General features: G+C 39.3%; 2 protein-coding genes across 3 annotated transcripts in view; one reads left to right on the forward strand and one right to left on the reverse strand.

Moving 5' to 3' along the window:
• tcf20 (transcription factor 20) overlaps positions 1-19,627 on the reverse strand; it is a 21,391-nt gene extending 1,764 nt beyond the window's left edge. For both annotated transcript variants that reach the window (XR_012354081.1, XM_073835297.1), the window contains exons 1-4: positions 19,464-19,627; positions 1,359-9,144; positions 1,176-1,269; positions 1,039-1,088 (exon numbers count right to left, since the gene is read on the reverse strand). Coding sequence is in view for 1 of the 2 variants with exons in the window: in XM_073835297.1 (XP_073691398.1) it covers positions 1,039-1,088; positions 1,176-1,269; positions 1,359-8,273 (7,059 nt within the window). In the remaining variant the exon portion in view is untranslated. The remainder of the gene's footprint in view (positions 1-1,038; positions 1,089-1,175; positions 1,270-1,358; positions 9,145-19,463) is intronic.
• The window catches only part of LOC141327161 (E3 ubiquitin-protein ligase TRIM35-like), a 308,396-nt gene that overhangs the window by 217,012 nt on the left and 70,113 nt on the right, over positions 1-21,271 (forward strand). The window lies entirely within an intron of this gene.

Below are 21,271 nucleotides of genomic sequence, written 5' to 3' on the forward strand. Positions count from 1 at the left end.
TTTTTTTTGCATAAATCTATTGATCAACCTCAGTCCTGCTCAAAAATACTAAATGTTTAAAAAAAAAAAAATCAGGATTTTAACTCTTTAATTGCCAAATTCCTAAATGATGTCACTGATTTGGGAAAAAAAAACCCACAAGATTACTAATATTTTAATATAAAAGGTAATTGTGGCCTGAATATATATATATTTTTTTTTTACCTTTTTAGCAGTCTTGGACATGTGAAAGATTAGTAAGAACATTGGCTTTCATGCATTGTTAGTTTTTGTGCAGCAGCAGATTTTAACTTTTTCTCCCTCATTTATTGTTCGTGGCTGTTTTTGCCCCCATTGACTTCCATTATAACCACATTTTTTGATTGCAAAGCCATGACACCATATAATGCTGAATTCTTGATTGTTTGTGGTTTTCCCTGTTGGGAAGGGGTCAAATTTGTAAATTGTACTGTTGATTATCAGTTGGCCCCATTAACCCTTTAGATAGGCCTTTGCAAAAAAAAAAAAAAGCTTAGTTTTACAAGGTTGTAAATTGAAACAATGCACAAGGGTTAATGCACAGGTAGTTCCGAGTCAGTTTAATCACTGTTCTATATTAATGAGCTGCTTCAACTGATGCACACTAAACAACACACATCACGCAGAGTTTTATTTACTGTTATGCCAGAAACTACAATGACAAAAAGAACGGTAGTATGTTAGCCTAGTTTTTTTTTTTTGCTCACATAGTTCGTCTGTAGCATTGTTTACACAGGGTATAATTTGTGTAATTAAATTAAATTGTCTATGCAATCATGTAGCCATTATGTACATAATAGCCTATACATCTGACATTGTCATGAGTTTATAAGGCTGTAAAGTAACAGAGCTTCTTTATTTGAATAACCGTTCAGACGTGAAGTAGACTGGGGAGTTAGTTTTTGGATCTTTTTTTCTAGTGCTGCTGTCTTATAGCAACTACAGCATACCTTCAGGCTACATTAAAACTACAAATGTCTTCTAAATATCCATATTAAATGTGAAATCTTGTTCTCTTACCTTGTGCTTTGGACATCTCAGAGAATAGTTGTCTTCATTTAGAGAGCAATCTACATTTAAAAAAGCAAGATTTAGCACTGAATGTCACTCCTTTGACTTGAAAAGCAAATGCAGACCAAGCTGATGTCTTGTCTCACCTGCTTCTATGGCACAAAGGTAGTGGTACCTCAGCGTGCAGCCTTTAGTGTAGCAGCCAAGTGTGGAGCCCATCATCTCACAATGAGAGCAGCTCTGAGGAGTGGAAATGTCAGAAACATTACAAATAAAACCAAGTCACCTGTTTTCATGCAAGTCAACAAAGTGCAGCACTTTCCACTTACTGTATCTCTAGCACCATCTAGTGCCTCTTGAAGGCCATACAGTCTCCCATTGACCAGGTAAATGCCACTGGTCCAAACAATGCAGCCCTCATGCACCCACAGCTCCTCAGGGTCCAGAGGCACAAGTGGGAGCTGGGCCATTTGGGCCATGGGGCCCAGAGAGTCCAGGCTGGGTGGGGGAGGCTGGAAGGGCAGGGAGGCTTTGCTGTTGATGGGGACAGTTCGAGGTAAATCTTCACTTGACTTATGTCGTCTTTTGAAACGCGGATGGGATGTCAGTTTTCTGTGCTGGGGCCTTTGCTGGGTATTTTCGACGTGCAACTGCTTCAGTATGATTTCACCATCCAGTTCTTGAACGTTTGATGTACCCAGCCCGCTCGTCAGTTCTGCAGTCGGATCCCAGGTTTGAGCCGTTACCATTGAGGTAGAGCTGCTCGCCTTAACGTTCTGGAAAGGCACTTCTTCACCCATGCTGGGGGAGACAGTGCCAATGGTGGTGGCTGGAGATGTTGGGTTTGTTGCCTGACTTACTGTGCAATCGCTATCTGTAGATGACTTGACATTCTGAGGGTCCTGTAATCTTGTATCCTGGGGAGTCGTTTCTGTCGGAACGGATGTCATACTGAAACCTGTGGTAGCTGCCCCATGGTGGGACAAGGCTTGTCGGACTTGAGGTGGATTCTTAGGGAGCTTGGCTGCATACTCAGCTGGGTAAAAAGGACCGTAGAGATCCCCGAGATGTTTGTAGTTGGCCCATTTCTGGCAAAGGCAGCACAAGAGGCGACCGGTGTGTCCAGTCTCTGAAATCACAGGCCCTTGCAGGACATATCCAGATGTAGGAAGTGTCTTCCCCGACTGCAAGGCAGAATCAACAGGCTCTGAAACCCAGTTTTCTTTTGTTCTTTCATTTTCCTTTTCTTTTCTCACCAGTTGAGATGACAGAGGGGTATTTAACGGGCCATCGACCCCCTGACCAGCTTTGCCTCCACCTTTTGATTTTTCATCCTCTGCATTAATGATTGTGCAGACAGCCCCAATCTCTTCTATCTTTTTCTCCACATGTATGTAGGGTGCGAAAACATTATTCCTGGCATCTGAGAATATTCCACACAGGCTCACGTTTGCCCTACTGCTCGTCTGAGTCTCCAGCTTCTCTTTGGGAGCCATGCCTCTTCTTCTCCTTCTCTGATTGCCAGGAGTCTCACTGTCCTCTTTCCCCTTTTTCTGTTTATGCCTAGCAGGCTTCACATCTAGCTCTGGCTGGGTCTCCTCACTCTCTACATCCACTTTCACCATCTGGGTTTCAGCAGGAGGTACCAAAGATGGACAGGGTTTCTGCTCAGGTGGCGTTGATACTTGGGGAACTTCGCTTGCAGTGTTTGGGATTGGGACAGACTGAGGTGCAGCTGTGGGAGAGGGAAGAGAAGCTGTGGGTATGCTTGTTGCTGCATTCTGAATTTGTGCTTGGGCACGTTTCTGCTTATTCACACTGCCTACTGGGCGACCCTTTTTCTTACCCGATGGAAAATAACCTTTGGGGACGAGGCTTTCTGACAGTTTAGACTCTGAACTTGTCAACCTGAGAGAAGTCATCTGGTGCTGTGGAGCTCTGGACAGAAGGTGGTGCCCAGGGCTCTGACTGGTCCCATAGTAGTCCCCACCTGGGTAATCATCAAAGCCCATGCCAGTCTCTTGAAGTTTCTGCCTCAGCAGGTTGGCAGCCGACTGCTCACCTCGTCGGGTTTCCAGCTGTTGATAAGTGTTTGTGAACTGCTGTATGTCAGACAATGCAGAAGACGACGGAGGAGGGGATCCCTGTACAGGACAAGGTAATGGAGGAGCTGGTGGAAGGGGTCCTAACAAAGTAAAATCATCCTTGTCACTTTCACCCAGTGACCCTGAAGTTCCGGCAGCACCTAATCCAAAGTCAAAATCTTTTGGCAAACTTCTGAGGGCACTAGCGTTAGAAGCTGTTGCAGCTGGTTTGAGAGTCTGAGAATCACAAGAGAATGCATCTTCAACTGCTCTGTATGACATAAGATCATCTAAAGTATGAGAATCATCAAGGTAAGATAAACATGCCTCCTCTCCTTGAGGAACACTTGCAAATGATGTACCACCCTCAGGGTCTGGTATGTCAGAGGTGTAATGAGGTGCCTCAGAGAAGTCAGATTCCACATGACTATTGTTGAAGTCATTTTTTTTCACACCGGGAGTAATTTTCCGCACAATCGCCTCAAGCTTTAGACCATGACCCTTTCTTGGTGTAAGAAACTTTGCTCTGGATTGAGGAGGTGAGTTAGCACTGGATATAGAATGCTGTGTTTTAGGAGATGGCAAATTTGGCTGAGTATCAGTACTGCTAGAACAATTGTTGGTTGCAAGTCTAGAATCAGAGTGGGATTGGGACAGTGGGGAGTGATAGGCTGATCCTGGTCGCTGACCTGGACCATCCTGATGCTGCCTCTTAGCTGGAATAGGAGAAATAAAAGATCTAACTCTCCTTCTCATGATTAGAGGGTTGGTTTCCGACGTTCCAACTTTGGTTACTCTCTGCCCCTGCTGAATCCCTTGGGTAGTCTTGCCAGTGTGCCCAGCAGGGCTAATGGCACCAACTGGAGCCAATGAGAGGAAAGATTTGGCAGTGTCTTCTGCACTCTTATCTAAAATGTCCTCTTCTCCAAGTTTGGGGCCAGTATTTGTAACTGGCTGAGAACCAGCATGCTCTGGAGGGGGTGCAGTGGGTTGTCCAGCTCCCTCTCTTTCAGGATAAGTATCCCACATCTTCATGTCAAAGTGTGAACCGGGATAAGAGTGCTGTCGAGATATGTGATGCTGACCAGGCAGAATATCACTTGAAGATTGGGATTTAGACTTCTGTTCAGAAAGTCTCTGAGAAACGTGCTTGTCCAAACCTCTTAGCCTTTGTCTGTCAGGAGTCCAGTCGGGTCTCTCGTGAGGAGGTAAACTCTGTGGAAACACTTGTAACTTGTTAGTAGATAGTGCGGTTTTAGAATATGCTGATACTGTGTGGAATGGTTGATGAGGTGTAGGATGGGATATCATTTTTGGTCCATCCATGCTGTCGCTAAATCCATATGCTCTGAAACTATCAACAGCTTGCGAGAATGACTGGTGCCTTGGTGGTGACGACAAGGGATTTGAGGACATTTGCAAAAGATATGGCAGGTTGCTGGTGGCTTCACTGTTGCCTTTGGCACTGCTGGTCTTTTCTATATCGGAATCAACATCTACGGGGGGATGAAGGGGCTTACTAGATTCTTTACTGGGTGGTGTGCTGCAGTAGCCATCGGTGTTCTGACCTGCAGTTTCAGTCTTTGATGAGTCCTCCTTGTTTTGTGCTTTCTTTGCCTTCGTTTCTTCCTTGCCACATTCTTGTTCATTTGATCCAGATGAAGAAAATGGCTGCTGAATGACTGAGGGTCCCGAGGTCCCGGAGTGTCCTCTCTCTCTTTCTGGTGTTGTTCGTCGGGAAGGGGACACATCGCAGATTACTGAGCGCCTTCCTGAGGATGAGGATGTCTGGGATTGAGTATGACTGATAGGACCCACACCGCATGCCAATGGCTCAGCTTCCTGTAAAAGCAATTGTTCCACAGCAGAAGGAGAGGTACCATATCTGGATGGTTTTCTGTGCTGCAAAGTATAGTCAGCCAAGTTAATGTGCTTTGAAGGGCCTCCTGTTGTGAGATCTAAAGACTGCTGCATGTGGGAGGACTGGCTGGGAGACAGACTGGTTTTACTTTTTTCTAAAGAGATCCCATGAGTCACATTGGGCTTATGTGCTTCAGAATCCCAAGTGGGATGAGGAGGGCCTAAAACGATATCGTTATCCGGTCCCTGATTCTGACTTGAATTTGGTGGTTTTCCAGTAGCTATTTGATTTAACTTGACATTAAGTCCACTCAGAAGTGCTTGAGAGCCCATTGCATGTGAGCTCAAATGTTCAACCATGCTGTAAGGTAGTCTAGTTTGATAACTGTGCTGGGATGTATCTTGAAGTTGTTGGTGAACACTAGATGTCTGGTCGGGACGCCCATAGCGTCTATCTAAATGATGACCCTGGAGGACTTCTTGCAAAAGACTTGGAAATGACTGTTGAAACTGAGAGCTGCTATCCTGACTTCTTGAGATGATACCCCTCCCCCCCTCCATGGCGAAAACACCAATCTCCTTCCTGCCGATAGACCCATAGCTGGCCTGCAGCTGATGATAATTCTGGCATCTATTTGTGCCCATACTACTCCCTAGTCCTAACTTTCCTTTGTTCTTTGCAGCATTATAATATACCTCAGGATTACCGTACTTAAATGACGCTGGGTGGGTCTGAATAGAGGTTTGAGAGTTTTGGCCAAATTCTTGTTTAGGGGAAATATCATATCGTGACACATATGTTTCCATGCACATCTCCCCTTCTCCATTGTGATTTCTAGTCTCTCTTAAGACATTCACATCACGTTGGTCCTCAGGATTGCTGTGTTTGTTTGAGTAATGAGAAGTGGCATAACGTGGGGATTTGGCTCCGGTGTGCTTGCTTGATTCAGTATTCACTTCAGATCGAGCAGAGACAATAACTCCAACATTATGTTGCTCCGAAACATTCACATTTTTACTTAGATTTTCAATTTGTTGTGCATCTGTCTCTGCTTCATCTTTTGTGGAAGGGACTGACAGTCTGTTCTCTGAATTTTCTCTGTCACAGGAAGAACCAGTGTTTTCCACTTCTTCATCTTTTATCATTTTGATCTGTCGTCCCTTCATTCCACTATCATCATCATTACAAAGGTCTTTTTCTGTCACACAGTTTGGACGTGCTGAGTGAATAGGAGACGTTGGAGCAGGGGGATATGCTGGCTGTTTTGGGCTGGGTTCTGCAGAAGGATGAACTGATGGTGGTGAAGAGGAGGAGGGAGTCAGGGTTTCTGGTGTCTTCAACTGAGAATCTCTAGTAGACGGTTGTTTTGAAGCTGTTGAAATGACTCCAGTGTTGACCTGAAGATCCAATGGTTGTTGACTCGGTTCTGATGCCACCTGACTCTGTGATGACGGGTAGCTTTGCGACTCAGATTCGTTGCTTGTTCCACTTGCCTGCCTAATTCTCCTACGTTCTACTTGTTGATGCCCTTTCGTTTCCGGAATCTCAGAACTCTCTTCATTCACTGAGGTCTGACCACCGGTGCTGAAATTTCCAGATTTGTTTTGGTTGCCAGGTAAAGACTGAGGTCCTTGCTGCATCTGAAGGAGATGCGCACCATCTCTGCTCTTCTTTTGGGGAAGCACAGTGTCTGTTAGAAGCATGTGCTGCACTGTATTAGGTAGATTTTCCACTTGAGAGGTCAGAGCATTGAGACTATTTAGACCAGGGTCCTGTGAGAGTTTGTCATGAGGGTAGAGAGAGCCGTCTTCCCCTGGACCACCCCGAAGACCTAGTCCAACACGGTTCTGACTCATGGCAGCATGACCGATCCCTGCGCCGTGGTTCAAAACGGCCGTTTTAGTTCCTACGCCGCTACCACAACTACTGATGCTGCTATTTGAATTAGGAGTGGGGCTCAGCTGAGGTACGGCCTGCAGAAGACGTCCATGGCTTTGGCTGTTGCGAACGTTTGGAACAGAGGGGTGCGATGATGGCTGCAGATGAGTAGTGGCACTGTTTCCTTCAGAACTCCCCATTAGTGGAGATGAAGAGGAGCTACAGCTCGGAGACTGGACGGCAGACGGAGCAGGAGAGGGATTAGAAATGGGACTGAAGTTTTGATGAATGTGAGCCTGTTGACTTTGGGAGTGCATAGGAGATTTGGCAAGGTCTTGAGAGGGGTGTGAAGGCAGAGCAGGGCTGGAGGACACAGAGGAATGGGGCAGTTTGGTGTGCAAGTGTCCTTGGTGCTGCATTTTGTGGGAGGGGTCATAACCTGCTCCACTGCTGTGCTGAGAGGTCCGCTGGGAATGGGGGGCATGCTTGTGAAGGGATTGAGATTGCGGCGAATACGGCGGATGAGCCGACGACGAGTAGCTCTGTCCCATATTCTCACAGCTGTTTGAAGCAGATGAACTTGTATGAGTACTTGGATTAGACGGGGTGGGAGAGTTATTCATCTTGGCGTCCGTGCTGCTGCTGCTGCCCACGTCGTATCTTTGCGGTGGGGAGTTATACATTCCAGTAGAGCCTGAGGTTGCATTAAGGGGGGCATAGTGTCCAAATTGAGGAGGTATTCTGTTTCCAGAAAGCGGGTATGTCCGGTGATGCAACCCTTGATGTGCGGGATATTTCTGACCATGCTGCCGTTGATGCATTTGAGCACTTGATTGTACTGAAGCAGAATGAGCCATACTGTATTGCTGGGAAGGAGAAAACGAACCAGCGCCACTGCTATTACTACCCCCAACTGAGGAGCCACTGTTGGAGGCGTAATCCAAAGAGTAGGGAGTAATCATCCCAGAAGACGACCCTGAACCAGGTAAGTGTTGGTACTGATGAGGTGCATGTCCATCCATGTTTGTGTATCTAAATCCCGCGCCATACGCTGCTCCGCCTCTTCTGCTTCTTTCTCGTCCACTCACTGAAAAATAGTAATCCACACTGTCCTTACGGTAAGAGTTTGCTCCTCCTGCTGCACTGTGAGCATTCCCCTGCGTCATCTCTCCAGCTGCTCTTCTGGATCCATAGCCGTGTATAGGAGGAGCGTGTAGAAGTTGCTGTTGGCTCCGCAGGTGCAGGTGCTGCCCGTGACTCTGCAGGTTAGGTTGAGCTTGCTGCATGGCCGCATAGTCCTCCGAGTTTCTGGGAGATATCTGAAGGTCTGAAGGGTGGGGCTGATACGGGGAACCGACGACACTTCCTCCCCGGCTAAACCCCGGATGAAGAGGGACTGGACTGTTGGGAAAATTCTGCATTTTTCTGTCTAGTTTTGCAAAAGATGCTATAAGCAACCTTTCTTATCAAAAGGATCCAAATGGCAAACTGGAATGCTTAGTATTAGAAATCTAAAAACACATCTGTAGCAGCTATACAGGAGGTCCCAGCAAATGTCCCAGCTAAGATTTAGAAAACCAGGAGACTCAATGTGCTGCTCGAGTTAAAAAGTAAAGACAATGTGGAGATTCATTCACAGAAATGGGGTACGTGGTTTGGCACTAGATCCAAAGAATGCTGGAAAAAGATGATGAGTGAAGGTTTAGTGTTATCACAAAATGTCTTTTAGCCAAGAGGTAAAAACACTCCACCAAAATAGCAACTCAATTAAGTTTCATTAAGAGAACGTCAATGTCTTGATACTGTAGTGTGAAACATCTCCTTGCCATTTGGTAGCTGTGCGAACGGATGTGGATAGCAGCCATGCAGTAGATTTATAATAGTTCAGTAACAGGTTTGCAGCGGACAAACAAACAACAGAAATCTTTCTCCAGTTGGCACATGTATTCACTGACACTGAAAATAGCTCTTCAAGATCATGATTTTTTTTCATATTTCCTGTGTAGCAGGGATTTTCGGCACACGCTCAAGCCATGTTTCATTACGATCCTTGCCAACAAATATTTTCCAGCTGTATCCAAGCGTTTGCCTTTTCCCATGTTAGTTACTCAGTCCAGCAAATTGGTTGTTTTCTTTGATCATCCAATCCTTGCCCGTTACAAGAAGGTGTTTCTCAGTGCAGCTGGTCCTAGCTTCAGGTTTCCCGCGGTCAGCGACATGCCATCCGCTTGCTCTTTTAATCCGATCTTCTCAATATGATAGCGTCTTTCTCTCTCTGGAAACGGGACGATTCTGAAAACAGAGGGACAACACAGCAGACATTAATTGAGAACTTCGCTTTAGTGTTACATTCACATCCTTAACAAACAAATAACATGCCAAGTAGAGCTGCACGATTCCAGGTAAATTGAGAATCACGATTTTGGTCTCGAATAGAGATCACAATTTTCCCACAATTCTGAACTAAATAAAATAATGTGTATATTACTAGAGGCAATGGCAAATTATTAATTGCTGCAATCTATTTAAAAGTATTCGGGTAGTAAAAGCAGTAAAAAAAAAGCTTATTTTGTAAAAGACAATTTTTGAAGAAGAAATGCATTATTTGTATCTAGTGTGAAGTGATCTTTGAGAAAACAAAAAAGAATCTCAACTTCATCAATTCTTTTGGTGTTTATTTTTTTATTTGATTTTTTTTTTTACATTTTTACTGAACTGTGCCATACATTTGTCCTATGGTGTGACAGCAAAAATTTATATATATATATATAAAAAAAAAACTCTTAACATAACTTGCAGGAGATATATTTATCTTCATTGTTAGACACTTATTTTCATATACTGTTATTTGTTTAATATGAAATTTCCCCATGACTGCTGAGAACTGTACCATTTTAAGACGAGCGATGATTAGATCTCCCCTATTGCAATAGTCAACAGTTTTTTTAAGGATATTTTTAGATAAAAACAAATTAATGGCTCTTTTTTTTGTCACACTAAAGGACAAAAATGGTAGTTAAAGTATTACTATTTAATTCTAAACGTCAAAGGAGAAAGGAAGTTTAATTTAAATGCTTATTTTCTCAAATATAAAATAAAAGGGGTGATTATCTAAAATATCATTTAGGGGCGTCACACCAAAGGAAAACAAAAGTAACACTTTTTGCAGTGGTTTGTCTGAGAAATGAAAAGTAGCATGTGCACATCAGCTTCAGTAACACTAATTAGTCTTCTCTGGATTTGGCTGATTTAAAATCAGGATCCGGTGTCGCACCGGAGGACACGGTTTTCCGAGACAAAATGTATCAAGTCCCTACACTTTCAGAAATACATGGATTGGCACTTACTAAAATAGACACAATATCGCTGGAGGTGTTTATTAACATTTGTATGCTTTTCTTTTTAACTGATAAAAGTGGTCATTAACTGAACCATGCTTGAGACGGTCACACCATAGGACGATTTTGAGATTTGGCTAATTAAAAAATGAATAACACTGCAGCTTTTATAACAACAGGTCCATGTAGGACAAAAAAATGAATTTTTATCTTGTGGGACAGTGAAAATGCTTTGAATGGTTTGAATGTTCTGGGATGACATTTTCAAACATTTAAAAGACACATCCGCATCGTTCTCATCTAGAAAATCACTTGGTGGTTTAAATCGAGATTGCAATCTTTGAACGATTTCTTTTTTTTTTTTTTTTAACTAAACCCAAGTACACTTCTGGTCTGGAGGCAATTTGTCTGTAGCCAGTCTACAAGTACATTCACTTCACACATTTAAAATGGCTTCACAAATGTGTTTCTTACTTCGATTTTTTGTCTCGTTTCCAGCCAAAATCAAGAAGGATTTACTAGACGAGTAAAAATTATTTTCTTGTTTTCGGAAAAAAAACAAGTCAGAATTAAAGCACGCTTTTTATTGGAAAAAGCGAAATAATCTGCTAATGGGGCAAGAAAAATAATCTCATTCCCGTTTGAAATGTTTTTTTTTTTCTTACTCATTGGCAGATTATTTAGCTTGTTCTAATCTTAATTCTGACTTGTTTTCTTCTTGATTTATGAATTTTTTTACATTTTTTCTGGAAACAAGAAAAAAAAATACTTTAGAATTTTTTTATATTTTGGCGAGAAACAAGAAAAAAAATTTACTTTAGAATTTTTAGATATTTTGGCTGGAAACAAAAAAAAAATACTTTAGAATTTTTAGATATTTTGGCTGTAAACAAGACAAAAAATTGACTTTAGAATTTTTAGATATTTTGGCTGGAAACAAAAAACAATTCTTTAGAATTTTTAGATATTTTGGCTGGAAACAAGACAAAAAAAAAAACTTTAGAATTTTTAGATATTTTGGCTGGAAACAAGACAAAAAAATGTTACTTTAGAATTTTTAGATATTTTGGCTGTAAACAAGACAAAAAATTTACTTTAGAATTTTTAGATATTTTGGCTGGAAACAAAAAACAATTCTTTAGAATTTTTAGATATTTTGGCTGGAAACAAGACAAAAAAAAAAACTTTAGAATTTTTAGATATTTTGGCTGGAAACAAGACAAAAAAATGTTACTTTAGAATTTTTAGATATTTTGGCTGTAAACAAGACAAAAAATTTACTTTAGAATTTTTAGATATTTTGGCTGGAAACAAAAAACAATTCTTTAGAATTTTTAGATATTTTGGCTGGAAACAAGACAAAAAAAAAAACTTTAGAATTTTTAGATATTTTGGCTGGAAACAAGACAAAAAAATGTTACTTTAGAATTTTTAGATATTTTGGCTGTAAACAAGACAAAAAATTGACTTTAGAATTTTTAGATATTTTGGCTGGAAACAAAAAACAATTCTTTAGAATTTTTAGATATTTTGGCTGGAAACAAGACAAAAAAAAAAACTTTAGAATTTTTAGATATTTTGGCTGGAAACAAGACAAAAAAATGTTACTTTAGAATTTTTAGATATTTTGGCTGTAAACAAGACAAAAAATTTACTTTAGAATTTTTAGATATTTTTTTTGTCTTGTTTCCAGTAGAGATGCACCGATCGATCGGCATCCGATCGCAATCGACCGATAGGGGCGCTATCGGTTTTGATCGGAGTTCTCAAAATAGATCAGAGCAGGCCGATCAGATGACGTTTACAACAACAAACAGCCGCCAGAGCACGCATTCCCACTTCTCAGACTAGGGTCTCCTAATGGGCGTGGCTGTCTCTACCAAAGAGTATAGAAGTACTCTTTGTCTCTACAACGCATTAACACTGAAGATGACGTCGCCGGTGAGGGGATTTCCTCCCCTCTGGTCTATGCATCCCTGCCTCTGCTGAATTATTTTTATCCACGGTGGGGATAAAACGTCCCGCGAAGCCGCTTCTACGTCCCGATCTAAATCAAATTATTTGCAATACGCGCTTTAAAGTCGTCTAAATCAAATGATTCGCCATACGCGCTTTGAAGTTGAACGTACTGAATCAAATGATTCGCGATCCGATTGGAGCGCTTCAAAACAGTGAATCTTTTTGCGACGCAGTGGTTTACTGATTCTGAGTTTCCAAAAAGCTCCGTTGATACTTTGCTCACCTTCTCTATAAAATGTATTCGTTGTTTGAAATTAAACCATTACTATTAATACAATGTTTTTATTAAATTGTGATCACATAATACAGCTTCTGTCATATTAAAAAAAATTCATGACCTGACACTCATTATCTGGTTCTTGCCTAAAAAGACGGGTATAATGCGCGTTGTTAACAGATTACACTAACAGTTTGGTCAACCTCTCCCTATGGAGAGAGAAAAAAAAGTTTCTAATAGCATCCCCCCCTCTGTTTTTTTTTTCACAAATTGCACCCTGTATATGTATATGTATGTGTATATGCATATGTATGGCATATTTATTTTATTTTTCCACAAAAAGCTTGTTGCTAAACTCTAAATTGTGATTTTAAGAAAGAGCCTCCTGAGAGTTAAATGTTTATTATGGTGCACATGTGTGTTTTGCACATAATCATTTTTTTATTTTAAGATTTAACTCTTTTATTAGATTTAACTTTTTCCACAGAAAAACTAAGGTTCATAGTTTACAAATTGTGTCAGCTCTAAAAGAGTGAAATGTTGTGTTGTACATAATTACTGCCAAAAGACAGTTTAAGATAGTAAGCAACACTTACTCTATGTAAGCTGAGTCCAAGTTGTCTATGAGAGTCTTGAGAGTGTTCAATATTGAAATTTGCCTCAGCCTGCAATAAAACTGGTCAATTCATGATACTTTCTCATTTCCTACTTTTTATACTAATAATACAATGTCAATGTTTGTACATGAGACAACAATATTGAAGAATTTATGGATTTGACGCTGTGATCGGTAATATCGGGATCGGCAGATACTGCTTTTGGTGATCGGTGATCGGTGATCGGCCCCCAAAATCCAGATCGGTGCATCTCTAGTTTCCAGCCAAAATATCTAAAAATTCTAAAGTAAATTTTTTTGTCTTGTTTCCAGCCAAAATATCTAAAAATTTTAAAGTAAATTTTTTTGTCTTGTTTCCAGCCAAAATATCTAAAAATTTTAAAGTAAATTTTTTTGTCTCGTTTCCAGCCAAAATATCTAAAAATTCTAAAGTAACATTTTTTTTGTCTCGTTTCCAGCCAAAATATCTAAAAATTCTAAAGTAACATTTTTTTGTCTCGTTTCCAGCCAAAATATCTAAAAATTCTAAAGTAAATTTTTTTTGTCTCGTTTCCAGCCAAAATTTCTAAAAATTCGAAAGTAACATTTTTTTTGTCTCGTTTCCAGCCAAAATATCTAAAAATTCTAAAGTAAATTTTTTTGTCTTGTTTCCAGCCAAAATATCTAAAAATTTTAAAGTAAATTTTTTTGTCTTGTTTCCAGCCAAAATATCTAAAAATTTTAAAGTAAATTTTTTTGTCTCGTTTCCAGCCAAAATATCTAAAAATTCTAAAGTAACATTTTTTTTGTCTCGTTTCCAGCCAAAATATCTAAAAATTCTAAAGTAACATTTTTTTGTCTCGTTTCCAGCCAAAATATCTAAAAATTCTAAAGTAAATTTTTTTTGTCTCGTTTCCAGCCAAAATTTCTAAAAATTCGAAAGTAACATTTTTTTTGTCTCGTTTCCAGCCAAAATATCTAAAAATTCTAAAGTAAATTTTTTTGTCTTGTTTCCAGCCAAAATATCTAAAAATTTTAAAGTAAATTTTTTTGTCTCGTTTCCAGCCAAAATATCTAAAAATTCTAAAGTAACATTTTTTTGTCTCGTTTCCAGCCAAAATATCTAAAAATTCTAAAGTAACATTTTTTTTGTCTCGTTTCCAGCCAAAATATCTAAAAATTCTAAAGTAACATTTTTTTGTCTCGTTTCCAGCCAAAATATCTAAAAATTCTAAAGTAAATTTTTTTTGTCTCGTTTCCAGCCAAAATTTCTAAAAATTCGAAAGTAACATTTTTTTTGTCTCGTTTCCAGCCAAAATATCTAAAAATTCTAAAGTAACATTTTTTTGTCTCGTTTCCAGCCAAAATATCTAAAAATTCTAAAGTAAATTTTTTTTGTCTCGTTTCCAGCCAAAATTTCTAAAAATTCGAAAGTAACATTTTTTTTGTCTCGTTTCCAGCCAAAATATCTAAAAATTCTAAAGTAAATTTTTTTGTCTTGTTTCCAGCCAAAATATCTAAAAATTTTAAAGTAAATTTTTTTGTCTCGTTTCCAGCCAAAATATCTAAAAATTCTAAAGTAACATTTTTTTGTCTCGTTTCCAGCCAAAATATCTAAAAATTCTAAAGTAACATTTTTTTTGTCTCGTTTCCAGCCAAAATATCTAAAAATTCTAAAGTAACATTTTTTTGTCTCGTTTCCAGCCAAAATATCTAAAAATTCTAAAGTAAATTTTTTTTGTCTCGTTTCCAGCCAAAATTTCTAAAAATTCGAAAGTAACATTTTTTTTGTCTCGTTTCCAGCCAAAATATCTAAAAATTCTAAAGTAACATTTTTTTGTCTCGTTTCCAGCCAAAATATCTAAAAATTCTAAAGTAACATTTTTTTGTCTCGTTTCCAGCCAAAATATCTAAAAATTCTAAAGTAAATTTTTTTTGTCTCGTTTCCAGCCAAAATATCTAAAAATTCTAAAGTAACATTTTTTTTGTCTCGTTTCCAGCCAAAATATCTAAAAATTCTAAAGTAATTTTTTTTGTCTCGTTTCCAGCCAAAATATCTAAAAATTCTAAAGTAACATTTTTTTTGTCTCGTTTCCAGCCAAAATATCTAAAAATTCTAAAGTAAATTTTTTTTGTCTCGTTTCCAGCCAAAATATCTAAAAATTCTAAAGTAACATTTTTTTTGTCTCGTTTCCAGCCAAAATATCTAAAAATTCTAAAGTAAATTTTTTTTGTCTCGTTTCCAGCCAAAATTTCTAAAAATTCGAAAGTAACATTTTTTTTGTCTCGTTTCCAGCCAAAATATCTAAAAATTCTAAAGTAAATTTTTTTGTCTTGTTTCCAGCCAAAATATCTAAAAATTTTAAAGTAAATTTTTTTGTCTCGTTTCCAGCCAAAATATCTAAAAATTCTAAAGTAACATTTTTTTGTCTCGTTTCCAGCCAAAATATCTAAAAATTCTAAAGTAACATTTTTTTGTCTCGTTTCCAGCCAAAATATCTAAAAATTCTAAAGTAAATTTTTTTTGTCTCGTTTCCAGCCAAAATTTCTAAAAATTCGAAAGTAACATTTTTTTTGTCTCGTTTCCAGCCAAAATATCTAAAAATTCTAAAGTAACATTTTTTTGTCTCGTTTCCAGCCAAAATATCTAAAAATTCTAAAGTAACATTTTTTTGTCTCGTTTCCAGCCAAAATATCTAAAAATTCTAAAGTAAATTTTTTTTGTCTCGTTTCCAGCCAAAATATCTAAAAATTCTAAAGTAACATTTTTTTTGTCTCGTTTCCAGCCAAAATATCTAAAAATTCTAAAGTAATTTTTTTTGTCTCGTTTCCAGCCAAAATATCTAAAAATTCTAAAGTAACATTTTTTTTGTCTCGTTTCCAGCCAAAATATCTAAAAATTCTAAAGTAAATTTTTTTTGTCTCGTTTCCAGCCAAAATATCTAAAAATTCTAAAGTAACATTTTTTTTGTCTCGTTTCCAGCCAAAATATCTAAAAATTCTAAAGTAAATTTTTTTTGTCTCGTTTCCAGCCAAAATTTCTAAAAATTCGAAAGTAACATTTTTTTTGTCTCGTTTCCAGCCAAAATATCTAAAAATTCTAAAGTAAATTTTTTTGTCTTGTTTCCAGCCAAAATATCTAAAAATTTTAAAGTAAATTTTTTTGTCTCGTTTCCAGCCAAAATATCTAAAAATTCTAAAGTAACATTTTTTTGTCTCGTTTCCAGCCAAAATATCTAAAAATTCTAAAGTAACATTTTTTTTGTCTCGTTTCCAGCCAAAATATCTAAAAATTCTAAAGTAACATTTTTTTGTCTCGTTTCCAGCCAAAATATCTAAAAATTCTAAAGTAAATTTTTTTTGTCTCGTTTCCAGCCAAAATTTCTAAAAATTCGAAAGTAACATTTTTTTTGTCTCGTTTCCAGCCAAAATATCTAAAAATTCTAAAGTAACATTTTTTTGTCTCGTTTCCAGCCAAAATATCTAAAAATTCTAAAGTAACATTTTTTTGTCTCGTTTCCAGCCAAAATATCTAAAAATTCTAAAGTAAATTTTTTTTGTCTCGTTTCCAGCCAAAATATCTAAAAATTCTAAAGTAACATTTTTTTTGTCTCGTTTCCAGCCAAAATATCTAAAAATTCTAAAGTAATTTTTTTTGTCTCGTTTCCAGCCAAAATATCTAAAAATTCTAAAGTAACATTTTTTTTGTCTCGTTTCCAGCCAAAATATCTAAAAATTCTAAAGTAAATTTTTTTTGTCTCGTTTCCAGCCAAAATATCTAAAAATTCTAAAGTAACATTTTTTTTGTCTCGTTTCCAGCCAAAATATCTAAAAATTCTAAAGTAATTTTTTCTTCTTGTTTCCAGAAAAAAATGTCAAAAAATTCTTAAATCAAGAGGGATTTTCTAGATGAGTAAAAATGGTCTTGTTTTCAGAACAGAGTCAAAATTAAGTGAGTTTTGGCTTAGAACAAGCAAAATAACCTGCCAATGGGGTAAGCAAAAAAATATTATTTAACAGAAAACAAGATTATTTTTCTTACCCCATTGGCAGATTATTGCGCTTGTTTCAAGCAAAAATGCACTTAGTTTTGACTTCTTTTTTTTCTGAAAACAAGACCATTTTTACTCATCTAGAAAATGGAAACAAGACAAAAAAATCTAAGCTGGAAAAGCATTTTTTTGCAGTGTAGAATATCAAAATCAACTGCTGGTGGCAGATTCTTTTCCTATAAACTCTGGAACAATACGAGAGCTGCTTAAAAGCAGAATTTTTGTTTGCATTATTTACATTCTTTTCCTATTTTACACCGTGAAGCTGCTTTGACATTATCTATATTGTATAAAGCGCTATAGAAAGTTAAGCATGTTAAAGTTGATGTGTTTGGAAGATGTTTTAAATGTTCTTCCTCAGTTTTTGCCATTTGTCAAAGCTTCCACCAAAGCACTGCTGATTGACTGACAGACATTCAGACATAAAGTGTTGTTTCTACGACTGCAAGACAACGAAGTAGTTCCGAGTCTTAAAAGCAGGACAGTTCCACATCACTTGACCAAATCATTTCATTTCAAGAGCCTTAAATCCTACAACAGCAGAAGCAGAAACCCACAAAGACACGGGCCTAAGGCTTTAAGACCAGGCAGCTTTACCTGATCCAACGACATATGAAGCACAAAGAGATCAAGCCAAACTGAATACGGCACACATTTCACATCCACAACCTCTTTACACATCAACACTTCCTGCTCATCGTGATGTTACAGTGCTTTGCAAAAGTATTCATACCCCTTCACATTGTGTTGTGTTGCAGCATTATGTTCAACTGCTTTAAATTAGTGTTTCCCCACATCAGTTTACACTCCATACACCATAATAATGACAAAGCACAAACCAGATGTGCAAATTTGACACATGTATTAAAAATAAGTGCATTGCATAAGTATTCACACCCTTAACTCAGTCCATAGTTGAAGCAGCTTTCCAGCCTCAAGTGTTTGTGGGTCTGATGTGAGCATCTTTGCACATCTGCATTTGGCAATTATCTTTGCCTCACCTTTTCACCTCTCCATCTCTGTCAGCTTGGACATTTTCTAGAGTCCTAGTTGTTCCAGTCGTCTTCCATTATGGAGAATGCTTCTGTCAACCTTCAATGCAGCAGATTTGTTTCTGAACTCTTCTCTAGATCATGGCCTTAACGCAAGTCTGTCACTGAGCTCTACAGGCAGTTATCTTGGTTTTTGCTCTGATCTGCATTTTCAGCTGTTAGACCTTTTCTGAGAGGTGTGTGTCTTTCTAAATCAGACTCGTTCACGTGAATTCGCCACAGTTTAACTCCACTCCAAGTGTAGGAACATCTAGAAGCGATACGAATGCTCCCGAGATACATTTCGAGGGTGTGAATACTTATGCAACGGGATCTTCTCAGTTTTTTATTTCTAATAAAAGTGCAAAGTTGTTACAAACCTGTTTGGTGCTTCGTCATTATGGAGTATGAGATGTAGATGGACGTGGGGAAAAAAAGTAATTTAAAGCAGTTTAATGTAACGCTGCAACAAAACGTGAAAAGAGGTGCGAAGTGTGGCAGGAGCAGACAGACGTGATCCATCTATAGTTTGGGTGTTTAATTAGCCCAGTCTTTAATGAGGGTCCCAGGCACTTTAATGGCATCATTAGTCATGTGGACACGTGTCTATTGTCTCCCGCACAATAGCAATGAGTTTATGGCTGCTACAGTCAAACTAGTCCTGGATCCGTTAACTAAACACAGCTAGATGAGATGATCCTCAGTCCTGCAGGAATGTGTGTGTTTGTACATCTGTGTGCATAAAGGTGTGTGTTTGGGTCACAGTTGATGAGGATGATGAGGATGCTCTTCACAGTTTCAGGAGTGTCTCAGCATTAGTTTAATTTGCCATCTGTCCTCACTCGAGAATTATTCAAATGCTGAAATTACAGTAACAACAAACAACAACAACAACAGCGATGATGATGATAAGGTTGAGCAGGAGTTAGCAGTGACACTATCCCCGTCTGCATGTGTGTGTTCACCCATCGAAATCACAATCTGGAATCAATAATGATGGAGCTCCGACATGATATCGACTCGGAACAATCTAGAAATCAAGCTGCCTCCATCACAGCAGCACATTCTGCTCGTTTCACGGCGCACGTTAGCATTAGCCCGTTAGCATGGCTCAGATTCGCGCAGAAATACTGGGTTTACACGTACAATCCGCTCGTTTGTGAACGCGTCGGATAGAGTCGAGCGAACGCGACACACATCGACACTCGCCTTCGGTGAAGTGAAAGAGAATAAACACGAATCTGAGGAGAAATCACGATCTCACACACACACACGCACTGATGACTGACGCTGAAAACGGACACAAACGCCACATTAAAACGAACACAAACGTCTGATAATGGGATGTGTTTTTTTTACCGGAGAGGCCCGTCTGATCTCCCCGAGCTCGAGTCCCGCGTTCCGCTGCTCCGCCTGCACCGACCCGCGGCTCATGCGCCGCGCACAGCCGCCTCACGGAACCGAGCGGGCCTTGGTATTCCTGCGAACACGAATTCGTTTCTCTTCTGCCGTGTTTTTTTTTCCTTTTGTCTTTCTCGCGTCAGGAAACGAACGAGAGGAGCTCGAGCGGTCCACGCGCTCCCGCCCCCCTCACGCGCGCACCGCATCCATCACGCACACGCGTCTGACGCGACAACAGCTCAGCTGAGCACACTACACTACACTAGACTAGACTAGACTAGACTAGTCCACACTAACGGCGGGAGTTACAGTCGCGATGGCGAAATCACACACTCTCACTTGTTGACACAACTGGATCGATCTGATGGTTTGGCGTCAGAACATAAGGCTGCGTGTTTCACTAATATCTCTGGCCAAACACACTTCTCGCTCGCGTAGCATACTTGGACTAGTGTGCAAAAGTCCTGGCAATATTGGCTAATGAACTAATCTGAGGGCGTTTGACGGGCCGCTCCGATTGGCCGGTAACCGGTAACGGTTGTCGGCGTGTTCCGGAGTAACGGTTCATCTTATAACAGCTGGTGTCACACACTCCCCACCCCCAGCTCCACAATAACCCCGCTCCGCTCCGCTCCGCTCCTATGGAGATGCACGGCTATTTCCATCACGGTTACCATAGCAACTGAATCACAGCGGCCTAAGTGCGGATCATTTATAGGCCACACGTTTGCAGACGTCCGCATGCCGTACCTGAACAAATATCAATCAGTCTGTTTGTTTGTTGGTTTGTTTAGGCCAGACTGTGCTCCAGTATCTCTACGTGTTCCGTTTGAAACAAAAGTGGCATTGCAAACATCCGTGCTTTGTTTTCGGTGTCCATCTTCATTGCATTGCGTTGTGGTGTATCGGTTTCATAGTGTAATGGTAAATGCATTCTGAAACGCTGTATTAGCGGTGTAGGCTCGTTTAGAACCGAAATGATCTCCAAAGGGCATCTGTGTGTGTTTTCCTCTCGCTCAAACTGTGGAAGCTAAGGCCTTTGATTCCCGGTGAACGCGTGAACTTTGTTTACTCTGGTCTTGATGGCGATAACAATGTTGCCCCGAGCCAATGAATGTTGGACAATGTTGGCAACACCCAAAAAAATACCTGTTTGCTTAGAAATAATTCAACAACAAAAAAAAAAAAAGGCTGAAAATGTACTCATCCTCAGATCATGCCACATGCGGATGAGTTTGTTCATCAGATTTGTCCAAATGTGTCACTGTCTCACCAACAGATCCACTCCGGTGAATGGGTGCCGTCAGAATGCGAGTCCAAACGGCTGATGAAAACATCATCTACAAGTAATCCACACCACTCCAGTCCATCAGTTCACATCTGGAGAAATAAATCCACTGTTAAGACATAATCACAATCCATAATAACACTTCATCCAGTGAAAAAGTCCACCTCCTGTTGTCTCTCACGTCAAAATCCAGCCACATATTTGTTTAGAGCTGGAGTCTAATACAGATTGTGTCAAAGCAGCTTTACTGTGTTAAATAGGAAAATAGTGCGTCGACTGTAAACGGTGCTTGATCTGTGAAGATTTCTCTCCTGATTCACTGGAGATAGATTCATGCCTTCATCAGCAGCAGGGTGGACTATTGTAATGGTCTCCTCACTCCTTCCCAAGAAGACCATTAGACAGCTGCAGCTCATACAGAACGCTGCTGCCAGGATTCTGACTAGAACCAGAAAATCAGAGCATATTACACCAGTCC

Source organism: Garra rufa, chromosome 1, assembly GCF_049309525.1.
Source record: "Garra rufa chromosome 1, GarRuf1.0, whole genome shotgun sequence".
NCBI classification, from domain to species: Eukaryota; Metazoa; Chordata; class Actinopteri; order Cypriniformes; family Cyprinidae; genus Garra; species Garra rufa.